The 23,833-nt window shown below is 39.1% G+C and overlaps 1 protein-coding gene across 1 annotated transcript; it reads left to right on the forward strand.

Moving 5' to 3' along the window:
- The first annotated feature begins 13,522 nt into the window (after nucleotides 1–13,522).
- RGS4 (regulator of G protein signaling 4) lies at nucleotides 13,523–20,502 on the forward strand. Its single transcript, XM_007191066.3, has 5 exons — nucleotides 13,523–13,663; nucleotides 16,611–16,715; nucleotides 17,025–17,086; nucleotides 17,624–17,790; nucleotides 18,208–20,502. Exons 1-5 carry the CDS (start codon nucleotides 13,620–13,622, stop codon nucleotides 18,445–18,447), a joined length of 618 nt encoding a protein of 205 aa, XP_007191128.1. The 5' UTR covers nucleotides 13,523–13,619; the 3' UTR covers nucleotides 18,448–20,502.
- Nucleotides 20,503–23,833: the final 3,331 nt, after the last annotated feature.

Genomic DNA, 23,833 nt, shown 5'->3' on the forward strand with positions numbered 1-23,833 from the left:
TCTTATAATAGTCTTTATTTTAAAGTCGATTTTGTCTGATATGAGAATTGTTACTCCAGCTTTCTTTTGATTTCCATTTGCATGGAATATCTTTTTCCATTCCCTCACTTTCAGTCTGTATGTGTGCCTAGGTCTGAAGTGGGTCTCTTGTAGACAATATATATATGGGCCTTGTTTTTTGTAGCCATTCAGCCAGTCTATGTCTTTTGGTTGGAGCATTTAGTCTGTTTACATTTAAGGTAATTATTGACATGTATGTTTTTATTACCATTTTCTCAATTGTTTTGGGTTTGTTATTGTAGGTCTTTTCCTTCTCTTGTGTGTCCTGCCTAGAGAAGTTCCTTTAGCATTTGTTGTAAAGCTCATTTGATGGTGCTGAATTCTTTTAGCTTTTGCTTCTCTGTAAAGGAAACTCTCACTTTCTGTACTTGCTGCCAAAGCTGCTTCAGTATTCTGAAAGCAGTCCTCAAATAAGAGGGTCAGGTTCAGGCAATTAGAAGTGAATGCTCTCAGAATCTTGTGGGAGAAACTCAAAGGAACAGTAAAAGGGATTTGGGAGAATCCTGTCTGGACACCAATAGTGTCTACTATAGTCCTGGTCTTCCCTTTTTGTTCTCAACACTCCTGTAATGATGTGTTACATAATGTGTGCATTTTGTACTAGATTATAATCTCCATGAAACCAGGAACTATATCTATCTTGTTCCCTTGTCCTAGCATCGTGCCTGGAACATAGTAGAAACTAATAAACTGTTTGTTGAATTCTCCATAGAAATGACCAGAAATCTGCTCTGCTTATATAAACTAAATTTAAATAATAGGAAGACAAATTTAAAGAGTCATCAATGAGCAAAGTCACCCTGATCCTTATAAATGTCCCTCTAACACTTGTGCTGTCAAGTTTCCCCAGGTCTTTTCATTCTTGAGTGCTGGTAATGGTATTTAAAGTGCAGGTAATGCAGTTGAAGATTTTTCCATTTACTGCATTCTCACTGTTTCCAGCATCCTCTTAAGGCAATCAACAATAATAGAAGCTGTCACTTCCTGTATTTCCATCTATGGCCACTACTGATTCTCCAATAGTAATATGCTAAAAGAACTGACTTAAAGACGTGACTGATCTCATTTGTTCTCTGCCCCTTCAAAGGTTCTTAGCTGGTGGGTCAGTTCAAGTGGTTAAGGCATAGTTGCTTCTATAGGCACTGCTTTATTCCCTCTGATTATTTGTTTTATGACAAAATGAAAAGGAAGACTGCATTTATAAATTAAATGACTTCCTTTCAAGTGCTTATTCTGTCACTTGCTAGTTGTGTCATTTGGGACAAATCATTCAACTTCCTTGTGGTAGACTTTGTTATTGTTCAAAAAATATTTGCTGCCCCTCCTAGGGGGAAGATTATCCTGACCTGCCCCTTTGACATCAAGCTTAGCTAAATGATTTGCTTGAGCCAATGAAATATAAACAGAATTAATTTGTGTCCCTTCTAAGCAGAAGCTTTCAAAAATAGTGTATATTTTGCTATGTTTTCTCCTTTCTCTCCACCGTGAATATCAGCAATATTCCAGACAGAGGCTGTTCCAAGGCAAGACAACAGCCTGTAGTCCTGGAGTGAAGATAATAGTGAACACAGCCACACTTGATGTAAAAGGACACGTACGAGCAAGAAATAGGGTTCTGTTCTTTCAAGTGCATTTGGATTTGGTGAGGGGTGGGGGCTGTATGTTACTGTAGCATACTCTAATTTATCCTGATTGACACACATCTTATGTCTTAGTATATTCGTCTGTAAAATGTATGTTACAATAGTTTTTACTCCACAGGATTACAGGTTTATTCATTCAGCAACTCTTTAGCTTAAGCTTGTTAAATGCAAGACACATGTTATGTGCCAACAGGTTCTGCAAGCAGAAAATATAGTCAGCCTCTTATCATCAATGACTTTATGAGATAATAAAGAACACACACACACACACACACACACATATCTTGACTTACAATGGGGTTACGTTCCAATAAACCCATCAGAAGTTGAAAATATCGTAAGTCAAAAATGCATTTAATACACCTAACTACCAAAAATCATAACTTATCTTGCCTGCTTTAAATGTGCTCAGAACACTTATTAGCCTTTAGTTGGGCAAAATCATCTAACACAAAGCCTATTTTACAATAAAGCATGGAATATCTCATGTAATTTATTGAATATTGCACTGAAAGTGAAAAAGGATGGTTGTAAGTGTACTGGTTGTTTACCCTCATGATTGTGTGGCTGGCTGGGACCTGTGGCTGCTGCTGCCCAGTATCATGAGAGAGGATCATACCACATACCGCTAGCCCGGGAAAAGACCAAAAGTCAAAGTATCGTTTCTACTGAATGTAGAAATGTAGTATCACTTTCGTATCATCGTAAAGTCGAAAAATAGTAAGTCAAACCATCGTAAGCCAGGGACTGTCCGTGATTAGAATTTATGACAGAAATTGCTCAATGCCATACTAGGTAGTGATAAAAGTACTTTGGGAAGTTGAAAGGAGGTCCCTTTTTTTTTTCATAAATATGGTCATTTATTAAGTGGAAGAGAAGGGAAGAGGTTCTTATAAAAAAAGGAGATGTATTTTTTAGAAGTTCCTTGGTGATTTTAACATGCAGCCAGGGTTAGAACTAATCTAAATAGAAGTGGCTAATCTTCTTTAATTTTCTTTTTTTTTAAATGAAGGATGTTATGGGGGTGGTCAAGATTTTCCCCTGGCCTTTGGAAGAACGCACAGATCTTGTCTGTAATGAGGTCTGTTCCCCATGCTGTGACCTGAATATGAATTTTCCCTTTCTCAGCCTCAGGTTTCCCATCTTTCACATCCAGGGTTCTTTATTGCCTTCTCATTACCCTTAAGTGACAATAAAATGAGACCCTACATTTTATCATGTTCACTCCAGCCTCATTAAAGGAGGTCCCTTTTAACTATGAGCTCAAAAGACTCTTCCTGAGGGAGTACTGAGTTTGAAGATTGGGTAGCTAAAAGCAAGGAGTCTTTTTCCAGATAAAAATGAGTTGGATGTAAGAAAGCATGGACCGCTTAGAGAGAAAAACATATTTCAGAGTGTTTGTGAAGGGATTAATTAACGTGAAGGGAAATTAGTGTAGGAAAGGTACTTGGAAGTACTATTTCAGGAAGTCTTGGTTAAGAAATTTGAACTTTATTTTGTAGAAAATTAGTAGTATTAACTTTTCGAGGCAAGTATGACAGTTTATTAGATGAATTAGAGAGAGAAGAGTTAATATGGAAGTCCATTTAGCATATTGCTCTAGTGTAAGCTAGCACTCAACACATTTTTTTTTTCTGTACAGGCCAGATAGTAAATATTTCAGTCTTTGTGAGCCATATAGTCTGTATTGCAGCTACTCAACTGAGCCGCTGTAGCATGAATGCAGACATAGGCAGCAAAATAAATGGATGGACATGGCTATGTTCCAATAAAACCTAAGGGCTTTCAGGGGATATTCCGAACGGGTGGAAAGCGCTTCTTCATTCCTTCACCAGCTGCTTCATGTCACTCTGCTCTATATACTAATGTTCTGCCTAAAGACTTTGAAACAGGAGCACTCCTACTTGTAAAAAAAATGAAGACGTCTGTTCTAGAGGACAGTCAAGGAGGGTCTGAACTAGGGCAATGAGACATGGAGAGGAAGAGCAGAGTGAAAAACAGTGTAGGAGTGGATTGACGGGAATAAAGAACACTGAAGACAGCGTAGCTTTGAGAGGGGAAATTATTTCAATTTTGGATATGTTGAGTTTGATGTGAAAGGCAAATGAGATAATGTAGGAAAGAGTGCTTCACAAACTGTGAAGTGTTATAGAAATGGAAGGGTTATTTTAAGAGGAAATGGCTGAGACCATTTTATGACTCAACATAAACCCATTAACACTCTTGCAAAAACAATGAAAGTACATGAACTATATATTGTGGGACACCCTATCCTGTTTCTAGGTCAACACCTCAGCATTATGAGACCTCTTCAATCATTGTGATTTCCTTTGAAATGAAGGGCAGCTGTTCCTATAGTTTGATATAGGTGAATACGATGTTTAACTGGGTGACGCTGAGCTCAGAAGCAAGGGGCAGAACTTTATAGGTACTCCTCAGATAGGTCTTCTTTTTAGTATTTTGTTGCAGTGTTTCTTTAAAACCTGACCTTTCTAGAAACAGATACAATTACTGCATCATACCTTAATCGTCAAGTCAAATGATTAATTATAAGTTAAAAAACATGTAGCTTTAAAACTAAGTTTTACACTCAGAGGAATTCATCCTGGCAGGAACTACCACATGAATTTACAAGACTTCTAGAATTGTTCTTTCCTTCTTATCTTGCCTTCACTTAGATTCTGTAATTGTATCAGTGCCAGTTGAAGAGTGAAGATTGAAGTCATTAAATTCAAAGTGGACATGGACTTCCCTGGAGGTCCAGTAGTTAACACTCTGCACTTCCATTGCAGGGAACGAGGGTTCAATCCCTGGTTGGGGAACTAAGATCCCACATGCTGTGCAGCGTGGCCAAAATATTAAAAAAAAAAAAAAAAAGTGAACATGGGAAGATTAATTCACTGACATGATCCACGTTGACTCTATCATCCTGATTCCCTGAAAGAAAGGAAGCAATGCACACATGCTAAATATCATTAGAACAAGCAAGCACATGACATAAAGAACTCGTGGTAACTTTTTATGGCCAGGCAGAGAAGCACGACCCACAGGAAGAGCAACGTTGCATAGGGATTCTGAGCATGGTCTCTGGAGCCAAGGGGCCTGAGCTTCAGTCTTGCTCAATTATTTCCTAACTGGGTAACTGTTGAACAACTTACTTGACTTCTTTGTGCCTCAGATCCCTCAACTGTAAAATGAGAGAATAATGATATCTATCCTTTCAGGTAGTTATGAAGGTAATATTTTAATACATGTGAAGAGCTCCATTAGGATTAGCTGTTACTATGAGTTGCTGAGAGCAACAGAGCAATATAAACCTAGAGCCCAAGATTGAAATGAAAGAGCATGGCCAAGACCCCCAAACTTGGTTTTTGTGGCAGGGACAGGGTGGAAGACATGTCCAGATTCAGACATTGCAGTAAGTGTGAGGAACACTGAAATCAGAACCAAGAAAATGCAAAAGCCAGAGTTGATGACAAAAGGAAGGAGACACCTTAAGGAAGATACAAAGTATAGAGTGGGTCCAGAGAACAGAACTGTTCAAGCCAGTACTTTTCTGAAGGCCCAGCTCTCTTCTCTCTCAGAGATCCCTCATCTCTCATGGAGTCAGATTTTTAAGGTCAGCTTCTGAAATCATCTTGGTTTTCTTCTGTTAGCTCGATTTTAGTGTGCTATCTATGCATAAAAAAGAAGTAAAACAAGACTTTGAGGAGGAAAAGAACTTAGATATTCAATCTAACATTTTTTTTTTGAGCCTCCGTTTTTTTTTAAATTTATTTATTATTTATTTATTATTTTTATTTTTGGCTGTGTTGGGTCTTCGTTTCTGTGCAAGGGCTTTCTCTAGTTGCGGCAAGCGGGGGCCACTCTTCATCGCGATGCGCGGGCCTCTCACTGTCGCGACCTCTCTTGTTGTGGAGCACAGGTTCCAGACGCACAGGCTCAGTAGTTGTGGCTCACAGGCTTAGTTGCTCCGCGGCATGTGGGATCTTCCTAGACCAGGGCTCGAACCCATGTCCCCTGCATTGGCAGGCAGATTCTCAACCACTGCGCCACCAGGGAAGCCCTAACATTTTTTTTTTTTTTTTTTTTTTTCTTTGCCAGCCAAAGCTAAACAGAACCCAGATCTCCTGCCAGGTGTCATCATTTCTCATTGTAATGGATTTTGTTGTTATTTTTCATCAGAAGTTTCCAAAGCTCTTCTTGTATAACGAAAATATAATTCACAAGCATCATAAAACTTATGGGGTCTGACAATTTAAAAAATTAAACTGGTTTTATAACAGAGATTGTAGAGGCAGCTGCATGTAAAAAGGGTGACACACCTCAAATTAGCTACCAAGGGAGGTTGCAGGCCCACTTAAGTGATGCCACCACTGCTACAAATGCCCCAAGCCTATTAATATTGAGAACCTACTAGGAGCTCAACATTGTGCAAAAGCAGCAGGAAGCACTTAAAGAATTCACAGGTTTGTTCAAATGATGCAACCGAAAAACATAAATCAAAGTGGTATATTGTCTAAATTGGCAGAGATTACAATTGAGGGAAGGAAAAGTTGACTTTTAACTGGAATGTTCAGGGTAGGCTTATGGAAGGAGAAGGTCTTAAGCTGGGCTTTAATGAATCTGTCAGTGCTTTGGAAGTTGGTGGGTTGGGTGGGGAGCACCAAAGTTCAGGTATGTGTGACTTGCTCAAGTCTCCATTCTGTTTCCATTCCCTCTTTTCAGTGTCCTATCTTGTTATTCCATCATCTACTTCCCAGGATCCGAATCAATACGCTGCTTCCTGGCTATCTCACCTACTTCTCTACCCCAGTGTGGAATCATCCCTGGACAGTTCCTATGCTTGGGAACCATCATCAAAATTTTCCTGGTGTTTGGATCCTTGCTTTACTCTTAAGATGCAAATGATGAGGGACCAACACCAGGGCAGTGTAGAGGTTACTGTAGTGGGAGTGGGGGTCTCATAACACACAACATATGCTACACCAGACTCAGCATATTTGCAAGACTCACTTCACATTTGTGAGGATCTCCTACTTTTTTCTCCCTCCTGCTCTCCTAGCATCCATGATTATCTCTATTTTTGAGTGTTTGACATTTTGCTGAAATTAATGGTTTAATGACTATCTCCACTACCAGAACACAAGCTCTTCAGTGTTAGGGATGGGATCTTATTCATCTCTTTGGTGTGAGCCTCCGCCATGCCTTATCTAGACAATTTCCGTAGTTTCCTACACAACCTCTTGACCCCCTAAAGTCTATTTCCCATAAAACAGTTAGAGAACCTTGAAATGTAAGTCACAAAACAGACATGCCATGCCCTCTGATTATAGGTGAAATAAACTTCAGCCCCCTTACCAGGGTCCCTACCTCGGGACCTGTGCACAGGCTTCCTTCTCCCTGGGAGCCCCCATTATTTGCATAACTAGCACCTTTTCCAACTTTTAGGTCTTTTAGTTTAAATCTTACCTCCTTAGAGAAGCTTGGCTTCTTCATCTAATATAAAGTAGGACTACTTACACTGTTATTTCTTAAGTTATCCCTGGTTCGGTTTTTTTTTTTTCTTAAAAGCACTTATTACAATTTATAATTGTTATATTGATGTGCTTATATACTTGATTTTTGTTGTCCATCTGCCTGCCAGAATATAAGATCAAAGATCACAGGGTCTGGTTCTATCCCTAGTGCCTATAGCAGAGTACCTACCACACAGAGAGTGTCAGTATGTATTTGTTAGATTAATTTCTCCAGAGTAAGCACCTTTTCAGGCATATAGAAGATGCTCAACATAAATGTTTACATAAACCTTACTAGCAAAGGTAACACAGTCAGGTTTAAGGAGGAGTTAAATAGAGGTCAGGTTCAAGCACTCTACTGGGAGAGTGCAAAAGAGGTAGTGATTGATTAACATTGGGGGCAGAGGAAAAGTGTTTGATAGGCAGGGAATTGTGAGGGCATTCCAGGTTTATGGCATCGCGTCAGCCTAGGCACAGAGTGGGGAAAATACACAGGTATATGGGAGAATACTCAGTAGTCTGGGAGGACTGCAAGGTAGAATATGATAAAGAATAAAGTAGAAGCCAAAGTATGAATATACTGGGGTGTCATGATAAGGAGTTTAAATTTTCATTTGAGGGCAAATGGGAGTCCAAGGTTGATTTTTAAAGAGATAAATAATGATCATGATGCTAATCAATATAAAATTGTGTAATATATTCCATATAATAAAAGTTATAAGTTTTGAGTTTACCAAGTGTTCCTGATAACTTTGGCATACACTGTGTCATATAATCTTAACAACATTCATTCAACAAATACTATTGAGCACCTGCCATTAGATAATTTACTATTATCCCATTTTTCACATTAAGAAGCTGGAAGTCACAAAGATTATCCCAACTTTCAGGCCCACTCCAGTATATGGAGGAGCTAGAATTAAAATCCAAGTCTGCCTGACTATAAAGTTCAAGCACATGCCATGACATCATGTCATCTCTTTGTACTGGCATGAGGTAAATGAACTCTTATGAAATTACTGTTTCTATCTTGGGCTAAGTTCTGTTAAGAAAGATTTAATCTTTGAGACAGAGATATTTTTGTTCTTCCCTTACTTCTGGGGAAACAAAGATTTTCCCCTCCAGTTAATTAAGTGTCAAGTGTCAGGGTGAGAGGCTCTGATTTACCGCATGTGCTCACAAAGCTGGATGTAGAGAACAGGACACATTTCCCAAACATAAGACAAACTGGGAAAGTCCCTGTTCATTTTCCTGGTATACAGCATTCAGCATCCTCCAGCTGGGTATGTTTGCTTTTTAGCTTGAAAAATCAATAACTGTGAACTGTCAATGATATGCAGGCCATTGTAATATACAATACGGGGGAAGGAGGCTTCTAACAGCTGAGAGGAAATTGTAGATGGTGTGAATGCCACCTAAGTCTGAGCCCAGGCCCACATCTGCCCTAGTGGAGAGAGGTGTCTCTTTCTAAAACCTGGTGGAAGCAAAGAATCGGACGCCTGCCACAACAGCTTATTTCCTTGTATTAGATCCCCTCAGAACTTGAGCAATGCTTTCCTTTGTTCTCCCTGAGCTAAAGGTGAGGAAATTAGAAACTTACCTGGAGACCACACACAGCTTACATTCTGCTGTGGCTTACTCTCCCCCTGTAGGAAACAGCACTTCTTTATCCTCTTTGTCAACAATACCTTCCAGATGTTCAGCATTTTACAGTTTAAGGAACGCTTTTATATGTATTACCGCATGTGATTCTTGCAACTATCTTGTGCAGTATTATTTTTTATGATCATCATCTTTCACTTGGACTATTGTAATAGTCTTCAAACTTTTTGCCAGTTTCTCTCATGTCCAATCTATTTCCCTACAGTGCTGCCCAAGTGCTACTTCTAGAACATTAATATTATCTGCTTATATACCTTGGCTAGCCCCCCAACCACTACAGGGTAAAATCTGGCCTTCAAGGTGACCAGAAATACCCTTTGGTTTCAGAGTACTCATCTAGCTTCATTGCACTCTCCCTCTCCCCCAAAGCTATAATCACAATAGACATCTCTATGGTCGCCAAAAAATATGCTTTCTTTCAACCTTTATGCTCATGGCAACATAGAGGTCAATGGTATAGGGGTTAATAATAGAACCGCTGGACAGTCTGAGCTGAACACCTCTCACCACCACTTAGATATGTAACCTCAGGTAAGTTACTTAAACTCTCTATGTCTCATCTGTAAAATGGGGTTCATTGCAAGACCTTATTTCAGGATGAATTATGAGAAATAACTGAGTTATTAACATAAAGTGCTTAAAGTGGTGCGCTGCACTATTAGTGCCCAATAAAATAAGCTGTTATTATTTGCCCTCTATTGTAATGCTCTTCTCTTCTTTATACACCTGCTAAATCTCTATTCATCCTTTAACAGACTCTTTTGTGAAAACCACTCCAAATTTCAGAGCTTGCGTTTATTCTGCATCCTCTGTTCTTTCCTCGAATTTTATGTAAACAAGTTTATAATAATGGCACTCAACATAGCATTTTCCAGTTATTTAAAGATCTTCCCCATGAGAGTGTGAGTTCCTAAAAGGTACAGACCATTTCTGATTTATGTTCAGGTCACTAAGACCTAGCAGAATGTCTAGCACAAAGATTCTAGAAAATATTTGTGAAGTAAATATCCATTTTGCAATGTAGAAACTCATGAGCTAGGATCCAAACTGCTAATTCTGCTAACTGGTCAACCTGCTTCCATGCTCTTGCTCAATCCATACTTCCAGATAGCCAGAATGACCATATCATGCCCATCACCTGCTTCAATCCCTTCAGTAGATTTCCATAGCATGTTGATAAGGTCCAGCCTCCAGACCATGGCCTACAAATCTTTGCAAGACCTGGCCTCTACTTTCCAATCTCTACTTCATGCTATTCTCTCCTTGTTCTCAATTCTCTACCCATGCTGGCCCCTTTTTGCCCTTTCCCAATTATATAAAGAACATTTTCATTTGCTCTTACCTGTATTTGGTATATATTTTCTAGGCTTCTCTCATTTCTCATTCTTTCTGATCCATCAAATCTCATTTCAGATATCATCTGTTCAAGGAGGCCTTTCCTGGCTACCTTGGCTAAATGAGCCCTTTGCTATCCAGTTTCTTTCATATCACTTGCCTATTTTCTTCATGACATGGGTGAATCTAGAATTACTTATTTATTTCCTGACTCTTTCTACTGGGATGAAAACTCTATTAGGGTGTGGACCCTGTTTTCTTATTCACCATAGTAACAGCAATTCTTCAAACAGTACCTGTCACAAAGTAGGAGCTCAAAAGATATGTCTTAAATAAATGAGTAAATAAAAATTAAGTCATTTTAGAATAAAGCTCTTCCACATCACCAGAATCATCCAGAAATGACAAGTCATAGAATAATAGAATTTAATGCTTTGTGTATGTTGGAGAAAGAGGGCGGAAAATTGTCAAGGTATCATGATGTACCAGCCCTCGCCTCCCAAATGAAAAATAAGTTAACTTATGAAAAGCTTTTCCAAACACTCTTTAAAATATTAAAACTCCTAAGGAAGCGAGAAATCATAAAGAAGTGAGTAAATACAAAATGCTCTGACAGATTAATGGACTAGTCATAAAGTTAAAAAGACCTAGTTTTAATAGAAAACCAGAGCCATGAGGTTTGCAGCAACTCCTGCAGTTATGGAGCAAGAGAAAATTGGGCAGGGTGAGTTTTCCTTGAATGAAGTGTATAAAATTAATATTACATTTTGTTATCTACTGTGTATAATGTAAACAAAAAAATACTTGCGTAGCACTTTACAATTTAGAAATACCTCTGTTTACATAGTTTATCTCATTAGATAAGACAATTGAGTGATAGGTTAGCAGTAGAAAAGCCACATAATCTAGCGTCAAGAAACCAGCTCTATTAGTAAGAAGGCAAGTCACTTTCCCTCTCTGTTTCCTTTTTGATAAAATTAAGGTGTTAGTCTACATTGTCTTAAATCCCATTCAGCTCATCTGTTGAAGTTATTTATATTTAACTCATGACAAACCAGGCTTCTCTTTGATCTAGGTCCAAGATATCAAGTTCCCATCAGGTCTTCATTCATGTTCCCAAAATCAGATTATTTAAATGATCACTATCTTGGACGCCCAGGTAAGCAAAGAAGGCCCTGGTCCATCTTTGGGTGACCATCTCTCCCTTTTAATTAGTCCCTCCTCTTTGATGTCATTTCTGACTGGTTTATCTCCCTGGGTCTGCCTTCCTTGGCCTCTTGCATTTTGCATTGGGTGATAGTCCCTTCCACAACACCACTGAGGATGGCTGCCAATTTCACAAAGAAATTCATTTGTTCTATGTTATACCTCAAAGAAAAGTTGCCCAGTAGCTAATCTAATACATTTTTTTCTATCTTCATGGGAGAAGACCAGAGATTTTTCCTGTAACTTAAATGTATCTTCTGGAGATTATGGTCTCACTACGCTTTTATATTTCTCGGCCATCTCCTTGTTCTGCTAGCCATAGACAGGGGCTAGCAGTGAGGGATGTTCAGGGTCATGTATGTGGTAGGGGCCTTGCTCTTTACCACTTTCCCTTCTATATTCTTGGGTACCTTTGCATCTCACTGGAACCCATCTATTTTTCATCTTCTTCACCTAAACCTTAGATGCCTCAGCTTCTTTTTTTTTTTTTTTTTTTTTAATTTTAGTTCTCAGGCATGTCTATAAACGATATGGAATTATGTTTTCTCTTTTTTATAGCTACTTTATTTATTTATTTATTTATTTTTGACTGTGTTGGGTCTTCGGTTCGTGCGAGGGCTTTCTCTAGTTGCGGCAAGTGGGGGCCACTCTTCATCGCGGTGCACGGGCCTTTCACTATCGCGGCCCCTCCCGTTGCGGAGCACAGGCTCCAGACGCGCAGGCTCAGTAGTTGTGGCTCACGGGCCTAGTTGCTCCGTGGCATGTGGGATCTTCCCAGACCAGGGCTCGAACCCGTGTCCCCTACATTAGCAGGCAGATTCTCAACCACTGCGCCACCAGGGAAGCCCTGCCTCAGCTTCTTATAACAGAAGTACAGTTCCCTGTATCTTATGATCAGGAACCTTTCTGCTTTCAAAATGAAAGCTGTTCAGTTCCGACATAGCAATTAATTTTCTCCTTCCACTCATAGCCTTCCTAGATGGAGAAGATCCCTCTGTAACTTTGATGTGAGTATTTGAGCTACGACTACAAGATGTGAAACACCTGCATGATTCTTTGAAGTAGTCGATCCATCATATTGTGTACAAAAGATACTAATTGTCCAGGTGTTCAGAAACACCTGCAGGGTTAGATATTCTTATGTTCACTGTGACCCTGGTAACATGAAAAGCAAACTACATATTTTTCTTCTCTCCCTGTCTCGCTGTTTCTCAGTATTTTGAAATACTAATTTGGATACCTAGAATTGCATAAGACATAGTAAGATATAAATCCACTTGCAAATGAGAACAGGTGTCTATATTTGTTCACTTGTTCCCTCCTCTTGTCTTCCGGCTGCTGTTTTGAAGCATTTTGCTGGAGGCAGGCATGTACCAAAGAGATTGTCAATCCTTGGATGAGTCCTGTTCTTAGTAAGAGTTCTAGAAAAGTATTCCGCAGTTAGGCTGATTACAGATGTAGCTAATCTATTTTCCCTCAGCTAGTCTTCTGTGCTGCCAGGCGTATAACTGTCTGTCTTCCAGCTATTCCTCCCGCACATCCCTTTGTGAAAGTGGCAACAGAGAAAGCAACTTCTGCAAATCCCTGCCTGGAAACGATGGATCCTGCTCACTCCCTTTTGGAAACAGTGAGGATCAGATTTTAGACCACGTATGAAATGATATTTCTAATCCAAAGGAGGAAGTGCATTGAGAGTCAGCCCCAAAGTAAGCCCATGAACTCCTGCTAGCCCCTTTCCTTCCAGGAGACAAGTTCCCTTGACATTGTTTTCACAGACAATGAATAAACCCCATGTTTTGTAGCATTGTAAACTTATTTTTTCCTTTTCTGGGCATTCAAAACCTCAGACATCCGTAGAGCACTGAGCAAGTTTATATTTTCTGTATGTCTACTTTGCAGAAGGATTTTTCTGCCTGTTCACTTTGCATTGTTGCGTCAGCCCTTTCTTCCTTATCTCTTCCAGAGGCTGGAGAGGCAGAAGGAGGCTGAGAGGAGATGGTATTACAGAGCTGCCATCTGATTGGCTGAACGGTCTTGGCTGGGCTATAAATGAGACCCCTACAGGCTTGGGAGGGAGAAGCTCAGAGGATTCTGACAGTATCTTTACCGGAGAAAAGGCAAAGTGCGCTCAGAACAGAAGCCACAGCTCTTCCTGCTGCATTTCTTTCCTAACGTGAATCCCACACTACACAAGATGTGCAAAGGACTTGCAGGTCTGCCGGCTTCCTGCTTGAGGAGGTAAGATTATTTTCAGCCACTAAACCAGATAGTGTTAAACTTTCAGATAGACTTTTAAAGTTATTTGCATATCCTACTTACTAACCTGGTTCTTCGGAATTAGAAACAATGTGGTGAGGAGAGCATCAGCCTCTTAGCTTTCCTTCAAGACTAGCTAGAAATTGTGACTTGGGAAGTGTTCACTCCAAATTTTGGCATACAAAATTTGTTTTCTATGACCTTGGTCTTGAGGACTGTTCTGGTCCTCTGACCAAGCTAGTTCTAATTAAGAAGTGATATGAGATTTTTGGACTATATACAGTGGTCTGTAATGTCTCTACCTGTGTTACTGTTATTTGAATATCGCTGAGGTACATAGAATCATGGGTCTGGGCTTTCTGGTTGTATACTAGATCTCGTTTTGGGGAGGATACCTCAGAATGAAGTTTGGCTACATCACCAGAAAGGCACTATGCTGTCTGTGTGATGCTGCAGTATCTTTCACTCTGTGTCCTTATAAGCAAATGCTACAATAAAATAAGAGTTTCAAAACTAGATCTCCCTTATCTCTCTGCCCCTACCTCTAGTTCTTGAAATGCCATATGTGATTGGTGGTTGAGAAGTATTGATCATAACAAATCAGCTAAGGGCTCTGTGGAAGATCTCATCTTAAAGACATTGTTTTGTCAATGTACTGTCTCTTGATTAAAAAAAAAAAAAACTTAAAGATATGCAGCTACTCATATATCTTTGCCTTTTAAAAAAAGGTATAAATAAATGCTTTCATAGAATGCTCATATATTAGCTAGTTGAAAAAATACAAAACTAGTGCATATTACATTACTTAATCTTATAAAGTAAAAAGTCAATTTGTACATGTACCACCCTCTCTCTTGTTCCTCTGCAAACCTTAAATTTGCAGGTGAAGTCACCTTAAATTTCAGTTCAGAATTATCTCAGAAAGCACAGTCTTTTGTGTAATTCTAAGGAGTTTACCTCCTGTCCTTCAGGAGTATGAAAAAATAATCTGGTTTTTTTTTTTTTCATTCTTTCATGGCTACTTTAAAATGAATCAGGAGGGTCTGGCAGAGAGTACTTAGGAAAACAGTGGCCCTGACCTCCACCATTAATTTCCTGAACTGAATGGAGCAAATCAATCCAAGCTTCAGTTAACTCATCTATAAAATTAATCATACAAAATACAGGAGTGTCAGGAGAAGGTTATACTCTGGTAAATATTTTAGGAGACAGGTGAGTAATTGCTCTAGAGCTTTGCCTTCCAGGAGCTAAGAGGCTAACCTGGGGAGGTAAACTCTATATCAGCAGGGTCAACTGCTCTTCCCTTTCCTCACTGATGAACTGTGAATCATCTTGTCCAGCACCTTCATTCTCACATTGGTGCCTGAGGCTCCAGAGGGAATGTGAAATGCTCAAGGTCACGTAGGTGGTGGGTGGCAGGGAGCAGATCGAATCCAGGTTTCTTACTTCAGAGGTCAGTGGAGTCATTTTGGTTTTTATTTCTATGGTTGTATTGTGTTATTAGGACAAGTGTAATGTACTTGCTAAGAGTACTTCCAAGTCTTCATGAAAAGATTCTGCATTGGTCAATAACTGTCAGATCTCAGCTGGACCTGGCATATGGAAACATGAGATGATTTCTATTTTGACCCAATCACAATATACTTACATTATAACCTTAGAATCACTGCAGGCTTCAGGATTAGATCTTGCTGTCATTAAGGAAGATTTTGTATCTCATGACCACTTGGGGAAACAGAGGAGGGAGAACAGTCTTGCGAGGGAAAGAAGATACTGTTTTAGGGGCAGCACAAGAACATAATGGATTTTAAACTTTCTGGAGAAATGCACATAGATAAGGCATTATTATATCAGTAGCCATCCTAAAATGTCCTTTTATCCTTGTGGCTTCATTTTCCTCCCTCTAAACAGGAACAAATAACTAGTCATTCATTTAGTCTTTCATTTCCTTCAAAACAGCATTTCTCTTTTAAAACTATGTCTCAGCTTTCATAAGAAAAGAGATCCAAGCAAAAGAATAAATAACAAAAAGTGAGGAGGTTGAGCTAAAAGCTTATTAAAAGGTCCTCCTTTCTGAGTAAGTCACGTGCCCTGCCGTACCCTAGCTGCCTGTTAAACAGTGACCATAAGCTGGAAGCTCTGCTCCAATTAAACAATCATGAGCTTCAGTGATGACTCTTGCTTGCTTCTCCTTATTATTGTTTTTAAGTCTCAAATGTCCTTTATAGTGTAAATATCCTTATAGTGTAGATGTTAAAAAGAAAAGTAGTAGCAATAGCAGGAAAGCTTGCTTTCTTTAGAAGCAAACCTGCAGGAGCTCAGGTTTCAGCCTGAACATTTGTGTTTACCCCCTCATTTTCCACTCCTCTCTGCTGGAGCTGCACACCCCCATAACGTGACTTGCTCACCACATCCAGGCTGGAATTGAACAAAGCTTCACTTCCTCAGGTTCTTCTACATTGCTCTGCTAGCAATGAGGCAGATGGAAGTAGCAACTACCCTCCAGAAGGTGGCGCACAACAAGCAAGTGCTATATTTCACGGTTCGCTGCTTGCTCTCCAATACCTAAAACTTACTCAGAGAATAGTCAAGTTTTGAATGTGTTTCTGCTGAAGATACCTAAGTGTTCCTTTGGTCAAAATGACACGTTTACAGAAGAGGCTCCTCAGGTAGACTGAAGTGTCAGAATTCCAGTTCCTGATGAAGGAGGCTGTGCTCCAGGTTTTGCAGTAAGTCATAGGCAGAAGCAGAAGTGGAATCTCGTTTTCCTGAGAGTTCATGCCGGCTTCAACTCCTATATCCTAAATAAACTACCCCTGCCCTTTACTAGTGATGAGTCCTTTGAACTGTACCATTAGGGTATCTTATAAAGAGAGCTGAGTATCATTATTCTTTTTTTTTTTTTTTCTTTTTTCCCTCTTCTGTGCAGTGCAAAAGATATGAAACATCGGCTTGGTTTCCTGCTGCAGAAGTCTGATTCCTGTGAACATAATTCTTCTCACAGCAAGAGGGACAAAGTGGTGATTTGTCAGAGGTAAGAGAAAAGGCCTTGGTGAAGAGCCACTGCGTATTAACTATCTGATGACAGAGATGTTCTGTAAGGAGAAAAGGAAGTTATGTCCCTAGTTAACCTAGATTTGGATCACGATGGCCTCCATTTCCATGGAGATCATGCTTGCATTTGAAATTTCCATACATCTAGTGGAAAGACGGCCCTATTCAATGACAGGTCTCAGCGTAATGATGGAAGATAAAATCTCTGGGTTTTATTCAGGATCTTAAATGTTTTGCCCCCATTTTGTATCCTAGCATTCAGGTTATTCTTTCTCTGTAATGTCTCTAGGGTGAGCCAAGAGGAAGTCAAAAAATGGGCTGAATCACTGGAAAACCTGATTAGTCATGAATGTAAGTATGACAGCTTCTCCCCCAACCTCCACTCCCTGGGATGAAGATAAAGCACACTGGATAGACAAGCTATCTCATATTATGCCTGATCTCATAGGAATTACAGAAAGCCTTGGATTTCTTCTGCATTTCAGACTCAAGAAAATCAGTCTGCTTAAAATCTTACCATATCCTAGAGCTTTGTGATATACAATAGAAAGCTCATACACAATCCATGTGGAAAACCATCTCTTTCACCACATAGAGAAAGGGCAGAGGAAAAACCCCAAATATTGAGATTTCTTGCAGAATCGACCTCAGTTTCTCTTTCCCAAACTCACTTTGGCAATTGAGGGCAGCATAGGCATTTCAGAAACATAACACTTTCTTGAAATAGACTTCAAACATCTGACCTCCAGTGACCTCCCAAAAGGAGGAAATAGGGCACTGTTTGAACGGATGCCTTGTTCCCTCAAGCACCCCAGCTTTATCTGCAATACAGTGCCCACCAGGGCAGTCACTGTGATGACAACTGTGGTTCTTTCTCCTCTGTCACAGGTGGACTGACAGCTTTCAAAGCTTTCTTGAAGTCTGAATACAGTGAGGAGAACATTGACTTCTGGATCAGCTGTGAAGAATACAAGAAAATCAAATCACCCTCTAAACTAAGTCCCAAGGCCAAAAAGATCTATAATGAATTCATCTCAGTCCAGGCAACCAAAGAGGTAGGTCTGCAGGGCAGAGAGCTGTCTGCATCCTAGTGAAATTTTCTAGACATTCAATGGCATGGATCCTTAGACGATGTGAGTTAAAGGTACAACAGTGAAGCAGGTTATTACAATCTTGACAACCCCAAATAAATAAGTTCAGGAAAAAGCTCTTTCATCCAGATGACTCAGATGATCTCCCGCCACAAATTTTTTTGGAGGAATATCCCAGGTTTGTGAGAAATCATTGAAGTTATTGCCCTACCCACCCTGAAGCAGATGAACATTTTATGTTCTCTCACATGTGCCAGGATGGAGCCAAATGTCCTTTTTTTCACTTCTGGGGTATAGAGAGTGCACACTTAGTACAAAGCATGCAGCCTCCCATCCTTATGGGGTAAAATGTCTAATGAAGCCTTGGACTCTGCCCCTTAGGTAAACCTGGACTCTTGCACCAGGGAGGAGACAAGTCGTAACATGCTGGAGCCTACGATAACCTGCTTTGATGAGGCTCAGAAGAAGATTTTCAACCTGATGGAAAAGGATTCATACCGCCGCTTCCTCAAGTCCCGATTCTATCTTGATTTGGCCAACCTTTCCAGCTGTGGGTCAGAGAAGCAGAAAGGAGCCAAGAGTTCTACAGACTGTCCTTCCCTGGTGCCCCAGTGTGCCTAATTCTTGCTCAGTGGTGGAGGCTGAAATGCCAAGACTCTATGCCTGGAAAACCTGAGGCCAAATATTGATCTGTATTAAGCATCAGTGCTTTCTTCACATTGTAGCCTAGTGTTCATGCTGCTGGCTATGTGTGAGTCACTCCCGTACAAAAACTAGATTTTGTTTGGTGTTTCGGTGTTCATCAGGGCAGGACCTCATTCCAGTCCAATTTTCCCAAATTTCTTTTAGGGTGACATGTGAGCGAGTATCCAAATAATGGCCTTGTGGGTCTGGATTTTCTCTCCTGCCAACAGTGTGACCTCAGGTTGGTTGGTTGGTGGTTGGGACACTTCATGTGACATCCACAGGCACATGTGTTCTGTTAACCAGCACTTTCTCCAAACTCGAGATGTTTAGATGAGGTTGATCTATTTTATGTACATATGTGTGTGCACGTGTGTGTGTCTGTGTGTGTGTGTATATATATATACATGTATATATGTACACACACACATTCTGTATATATGTATGTATATATACGTACATATATATTTTTGCAAGAATGGCAGGAAAGACCCTAGGTGCTCATAACTAGAGTGTGTGTACATACATACATGCGTGTTCTGATCCCCAGTCTTTCACTCTGCAACTGAACAGGGCAAACTAAACCAGCTGCCCTGCAGGCTAAGAAAGGAATGCTAACCTGTGGAAAGTTGATTCTGTAAAACTCCATGAGTCTTGCTGGAGAAACATCCCAGGGATTTCATGATTAGTTTAACCACCGACAGCCTCCAAGTTGGACAGTATTCTAAGGAGCAATCATAAAGAACCTTATGCCTGCCTGACACAGGACTGTCTTTAGCTGGTTATCACTAATGGCACTTTTGAGTCCCCAAGCTGCTGGTCTCCCCTTCCTTGCTTGGGTGCTTGGTGCATAATAGTGGCAGCCGGATTGGTATGGAGTTGGAGATGAGGTGCTTGAACAGAATGAAGAAACTTAGGTAGGGCCTCGCCAGCTCTACCTGCTATAAGATGCTGGCTGAGTAAAGGCACAGGATTTAAAGGTTAATATTCTTATCCCCTACTCTTTTTTCCTCTCTTGATTAAGGTGCTCTTCTCATTTTGTTTTTCCCTGAGAACTTTAACCATCAGATTAGGCTCCTTAGTTCACTGTGGTTGTTTGTTTCCCCATAATGGCTCTAGGCTATTTGCCTATTCCCTATAAACCAGTATCAGGGGAGAGATTGTATTTTATAAGGGGGGAACATCCTTTCACAAACTGAAAAGCCCTCATAAGTTTCTCTTTTGAAGGTAGAATCTGGTCCATTCCATCCCAAACATCAGGACTAACAGAGACTGAAGGCATTTCTTTCTAGGCTCTGAGATGAAATAAGAGAGAAAAGGAAAAAAAAAAAAGGAAAAAGGGATGCCAATTTTTAGAACTACTGTTTAGAACTTTTCTCGAGGCACATGAAATACTTGAAAATGTCTCCTTTATGTTATTTATGATGTTTTGTACAATGTTTTTATTACTGTATCGTTTTATAAATGGAGGTGCAGGATATCACCTGAATTATTAATGAATGGCCAGGAAGTAATTTTCTTCTCATTCTTTTAAAACTACTGCCTTTGAAGTGCACACACATGCATACCTGAACACTGAAAGGATTTTTCCAGTATAGATTACATGCATGGGCACCTTTGTGGCTTTTAAGCCAATAGACTTGGCTGCAAAATGAAGACACCGGAGTGTGTGTATACAAAGCTCATTGTATTAAATGTATAGGTTTCCTCAATTGTACCCTTTTTGTCTCTCTGGCAGTCTTGCTTTCAATGTTCCCAGAGTTCCTCATCAGTGCCCCTTTCTTTTATATGCAGTTCCACACTTTGTCTCTAGTTAACTCCAGGATCCAAACATGGTAACTCTATTGGTCTTGCCCTATTAGAACTGTCATGACTTTCAGATTGTATCTGTACTCACAGACTGCTGTCTCACCAATAGGTCTGGGAAGTCATTCTGAATGAGAAGTAAATTATTTTATGTAATACTTTTCTCAAGTGTGTTTTTCCATTGTATTTCCCCCTTATTTCGTCACTATTTGGCATGCTGAGCTTACCTGCTTGTGGTCCACGGACAGAATACTCCTTCCATATGCATGCCTATTTTTATCATCATGTGCTTTAAAGGCCTCAGAGCAGATGCTTCCAGTGAAACACACGCATCTTAATAATAAGGGTCAATAAATGCTTCATAAAAAACTATCTGCTTGTAAACACATTAATCATCCACAGAGACATGTTATGAGAGATAGCATGGTGTGGAGTGATTATAGAAAATGACTCAGACCCAGTTTTTATCTCTCCCATGCCAGCTCTGGGAAAGAAAGCAGAAAAAGAATATTGTATATTCTTTGGTTCCTGCCACTGCTCTGCCTGCCTTTATTCACAGAACCAAGGCAGTCTTTGGAGACTTTGCTGAGCAGATTTGGTGGGTTACTTGCAGGTCCTTAGTAAGTTTTCAAGAGATAGGGTTCACCTTCCAGAGCAGTGCTTCTTCTACTTCCAATTCCCTGCCTGACTGAGAGAAGATGGGAGCAGTAGGAGACTGAGGAGGAGGAAGGGAGATACAGATGGCTGAGAGATAGATCCCTGCCAAAACTTCTCAGAATCCTTTCTCCTTTTACAAATTCTTTCCCCTAGAAAAGATGTCATAGAACATTCACATTCACAGTCATGGGTATTACGTCTATTATGTCATGAGATGCCCACTTCTGTCATGTTTACAACGTGTTAGGAACAGAGTGTCTTAAACTATTTTGAGGAACAGATCCTCTTAAGGATCTGATGAAAACTATGGACCATTTCGTGAGAAAAGTACACAAAGAAATCCAAATTCTTCATAAATATTTAAAAGAAACTCTTACAACTTCACTTCAAAATGCACAAAACTATCATCTCTCTCACACACTATAGGTGTGTCAGACTCTCACAGAGAGTGTGCTGTTGCAGCTCATACAACTCAACATCAAAAAAACAAACAACCCGGTTAAATAATGGGCAGAGGATCTGAACAGACATTTTTCCAAAAAAGACATACAGATGGCCAACAGACCCATGAAAAGATGCTCAACATCACTCATGATCATGGAGATGCAAATCAAAACCATGAGATATCACCTCTCACCTGTCAAAATGGATATTAACAAAAAGGTAACAAATAACAAGTGTCAGTGAAGATGTGGAGAAAAGGGAACCCTCGTGCACTGTTGGTGGGAATGCAAATTGGTGCAGCCAAAATGGAAAACAGTATGGAGGTTCCTCAAAGAATTAAAGATAGAACTACCATAGAATCCAGCAATTCCACTTCCAGGTATTTTTCTAAAGAAAAAAACCCCATTAATTCAAAAATATGTATGAACCCCTATGTTCATTGTAGCATTATTAACAATAGCCAAATATGGAAGCAACCTAAGTGCCCATTAATAAATGGATGGATAAAGAAGATGTGGTATATAAATATACAATGGAATATTACTCAGCCATAAAAAAGAATGAAATCTTGGCATTTACAACAACATGGATGGACCTAGAGGGTACTACGCTAAGTGAAATACATCAGACAGAAAAATACAATTTCACTTATATGTAAAATCTAAACATAATATGTAAACAAAACGAACAAACATAACAAAACAGAAATAGAGCCATAGGTGCAGAGAACAAACAGGTGGTTGTCAGAGGAGAGGTTTGTGAGGAAATGAGTGAAATAGGTGAGGGAAATTAAGAGGTACCAACTTCCAGTTACACAATAAATGAGTAATGAGTCAGTCATGGGGATGAAATGTACAGTGTGAGGAATATAGTCTAGAATAATGTAAAATTTTTGTATGGTGACAAAGGTGGTCAAAAGGTACAAACTTTCCTTTATAAGATAAATAAGTACCAGGGACATAATGTACAACATAATTAATATAAGGAACACTGCTGTATGTTACATACAAAAGTTGGTGAGAGTAAATCCTGGTTCTCATCACTAGAAAAACAATTTTTTTCTTTTATTTTGCATCTATATAAGATGATGGATATTCACTAAACTTATTGTGGTAATCATTTCATGATGTATGTAAGTTAATCCTTATGCGGTACACCTTAAACTTAAAACAGCGCTGTATGTCATTTATATCTCAATAAAGCTGGAAGAAAAAAGTACATGATCATATATGTATACGTATGTAAGTATCGGTAATTTCCATTGTTCACTTAAAAAATATCATGAACATTTTCCCAAGGGTATGACTATCTACCAATTATTTTTAATATAGCTTAATTACATTCCATAGTTTGAATGTACCATATTTGATTCAAGAAGTTTTTACTGACTTGTAATTGATAAAAATACATTTTTAACAATTAACTTATATTAACAATATATGTTATCAATAGTAGACATCCTTGTACTCTATCTTTATGTATTGGTATTTTCTGGGATGGATTCCCAGAAGAAGGATAGGATCACTGAGATAAAGAGTAAATACATTTTAGGTGCTAAAAATCCACATTCTTATGAACAGTATAAAAGAATGTCAATTACCCCATATCCTTACTAGCTTTAGATAAGTCCTTTCAGGTTTACCAATCTGATGGGGTAAAGATGACATCTTAATGTTTTCAATTCTGTTATCCTGACCAGTCATGAAGTTGAGCATATTTATAAATTTTCACTGTCCATATCTCCATTTTGCCTACTGTTCATATCCTTTCCAAATTGTTTCTTTTTTCTTTTTATTAATATGCTAAAGCACTTTACATGAAAATTATATTAGTTTTCTGTCTACCATATTTTTGAAAAATTTTTTTGCTTCTGTTTATGGTGTCTTTTGCACATGAGAATGTTTTACTTTTTATAAAACAATCTGTCAATCTTTGTTTTATGGATAAAAGTTTCTTACCAAGATTACAAAGACCAATTCATCAGGGTATTTTACTAACATTCTTCTATGTTTTATCCTAATATTTTTAAATTCGATTGTTTTTAGTTTTATGTATGTTAATATATTTGGAATTTTAAAAAAAAATTATTGAAGTATAGCTGATTTACAACGTTGTGTTAGTTTCAGGTGTACAGCAAAGTGAATCAGTTATACATACACTATATCCACTCTTTTTTAGATTTATATTTCCTATATAGGCCATTAAAGAGGCCTTTAAACTACATGATGACCAACTAAATTGTTCATCATCAAAACCTGTTGTTGTAATATGTATTGCTTTGCTTCTCTGATGCCTAGATGTTACGTAAAAAGATGGCATGAGAAAAGAAAATACTGGGTTTTGTCCTTTTGGTAATATAGAAAAGAGGAAAATTTGAGAGAGATGACTCAGGAAGGGTTCACCTAGAAAAAGAGTC

Source organism: Balaenoptera acutorostrata, chromosome 1 (genome assembly GCF_949987535.1).
Source record: "Balaenoptera acutorostrata chromosome 1, mBalAcu1.1, whole genome shotgun sequence".
Lineage (NCBI taxonomy): Eukaryota > Metazoa > Chordata > Mammalia > Artiodactyla > Balaenopteridae > Balaenoptera > Balaenoptera acutorostrata.

Bases quoted from the DNA above. Each gene is read 5' to 3' on its own strand.
- RGS4 (XM_007191066.3), top strand. From the start codon at position 13,620: ATGTGCAAAGGACTTGCAGGTCTGCCGGCTTCCTGCTTGAGGAG. The intron at 13,664-16,610 runs GTAAGATTATTT...TCTTCTGTGCAG, and splicing joins CCGGCTTCCTGCTTGAGGAG to TGCAAAAGATATGAAACATC. The intron at 17,791-18,207 runs GTAGGTCTGCAG...TCTGCCCCTTAG, and splicing joins CAGTCCAGGCAACCAAAGAG to GTAAACCTGGACTCTTGCAC.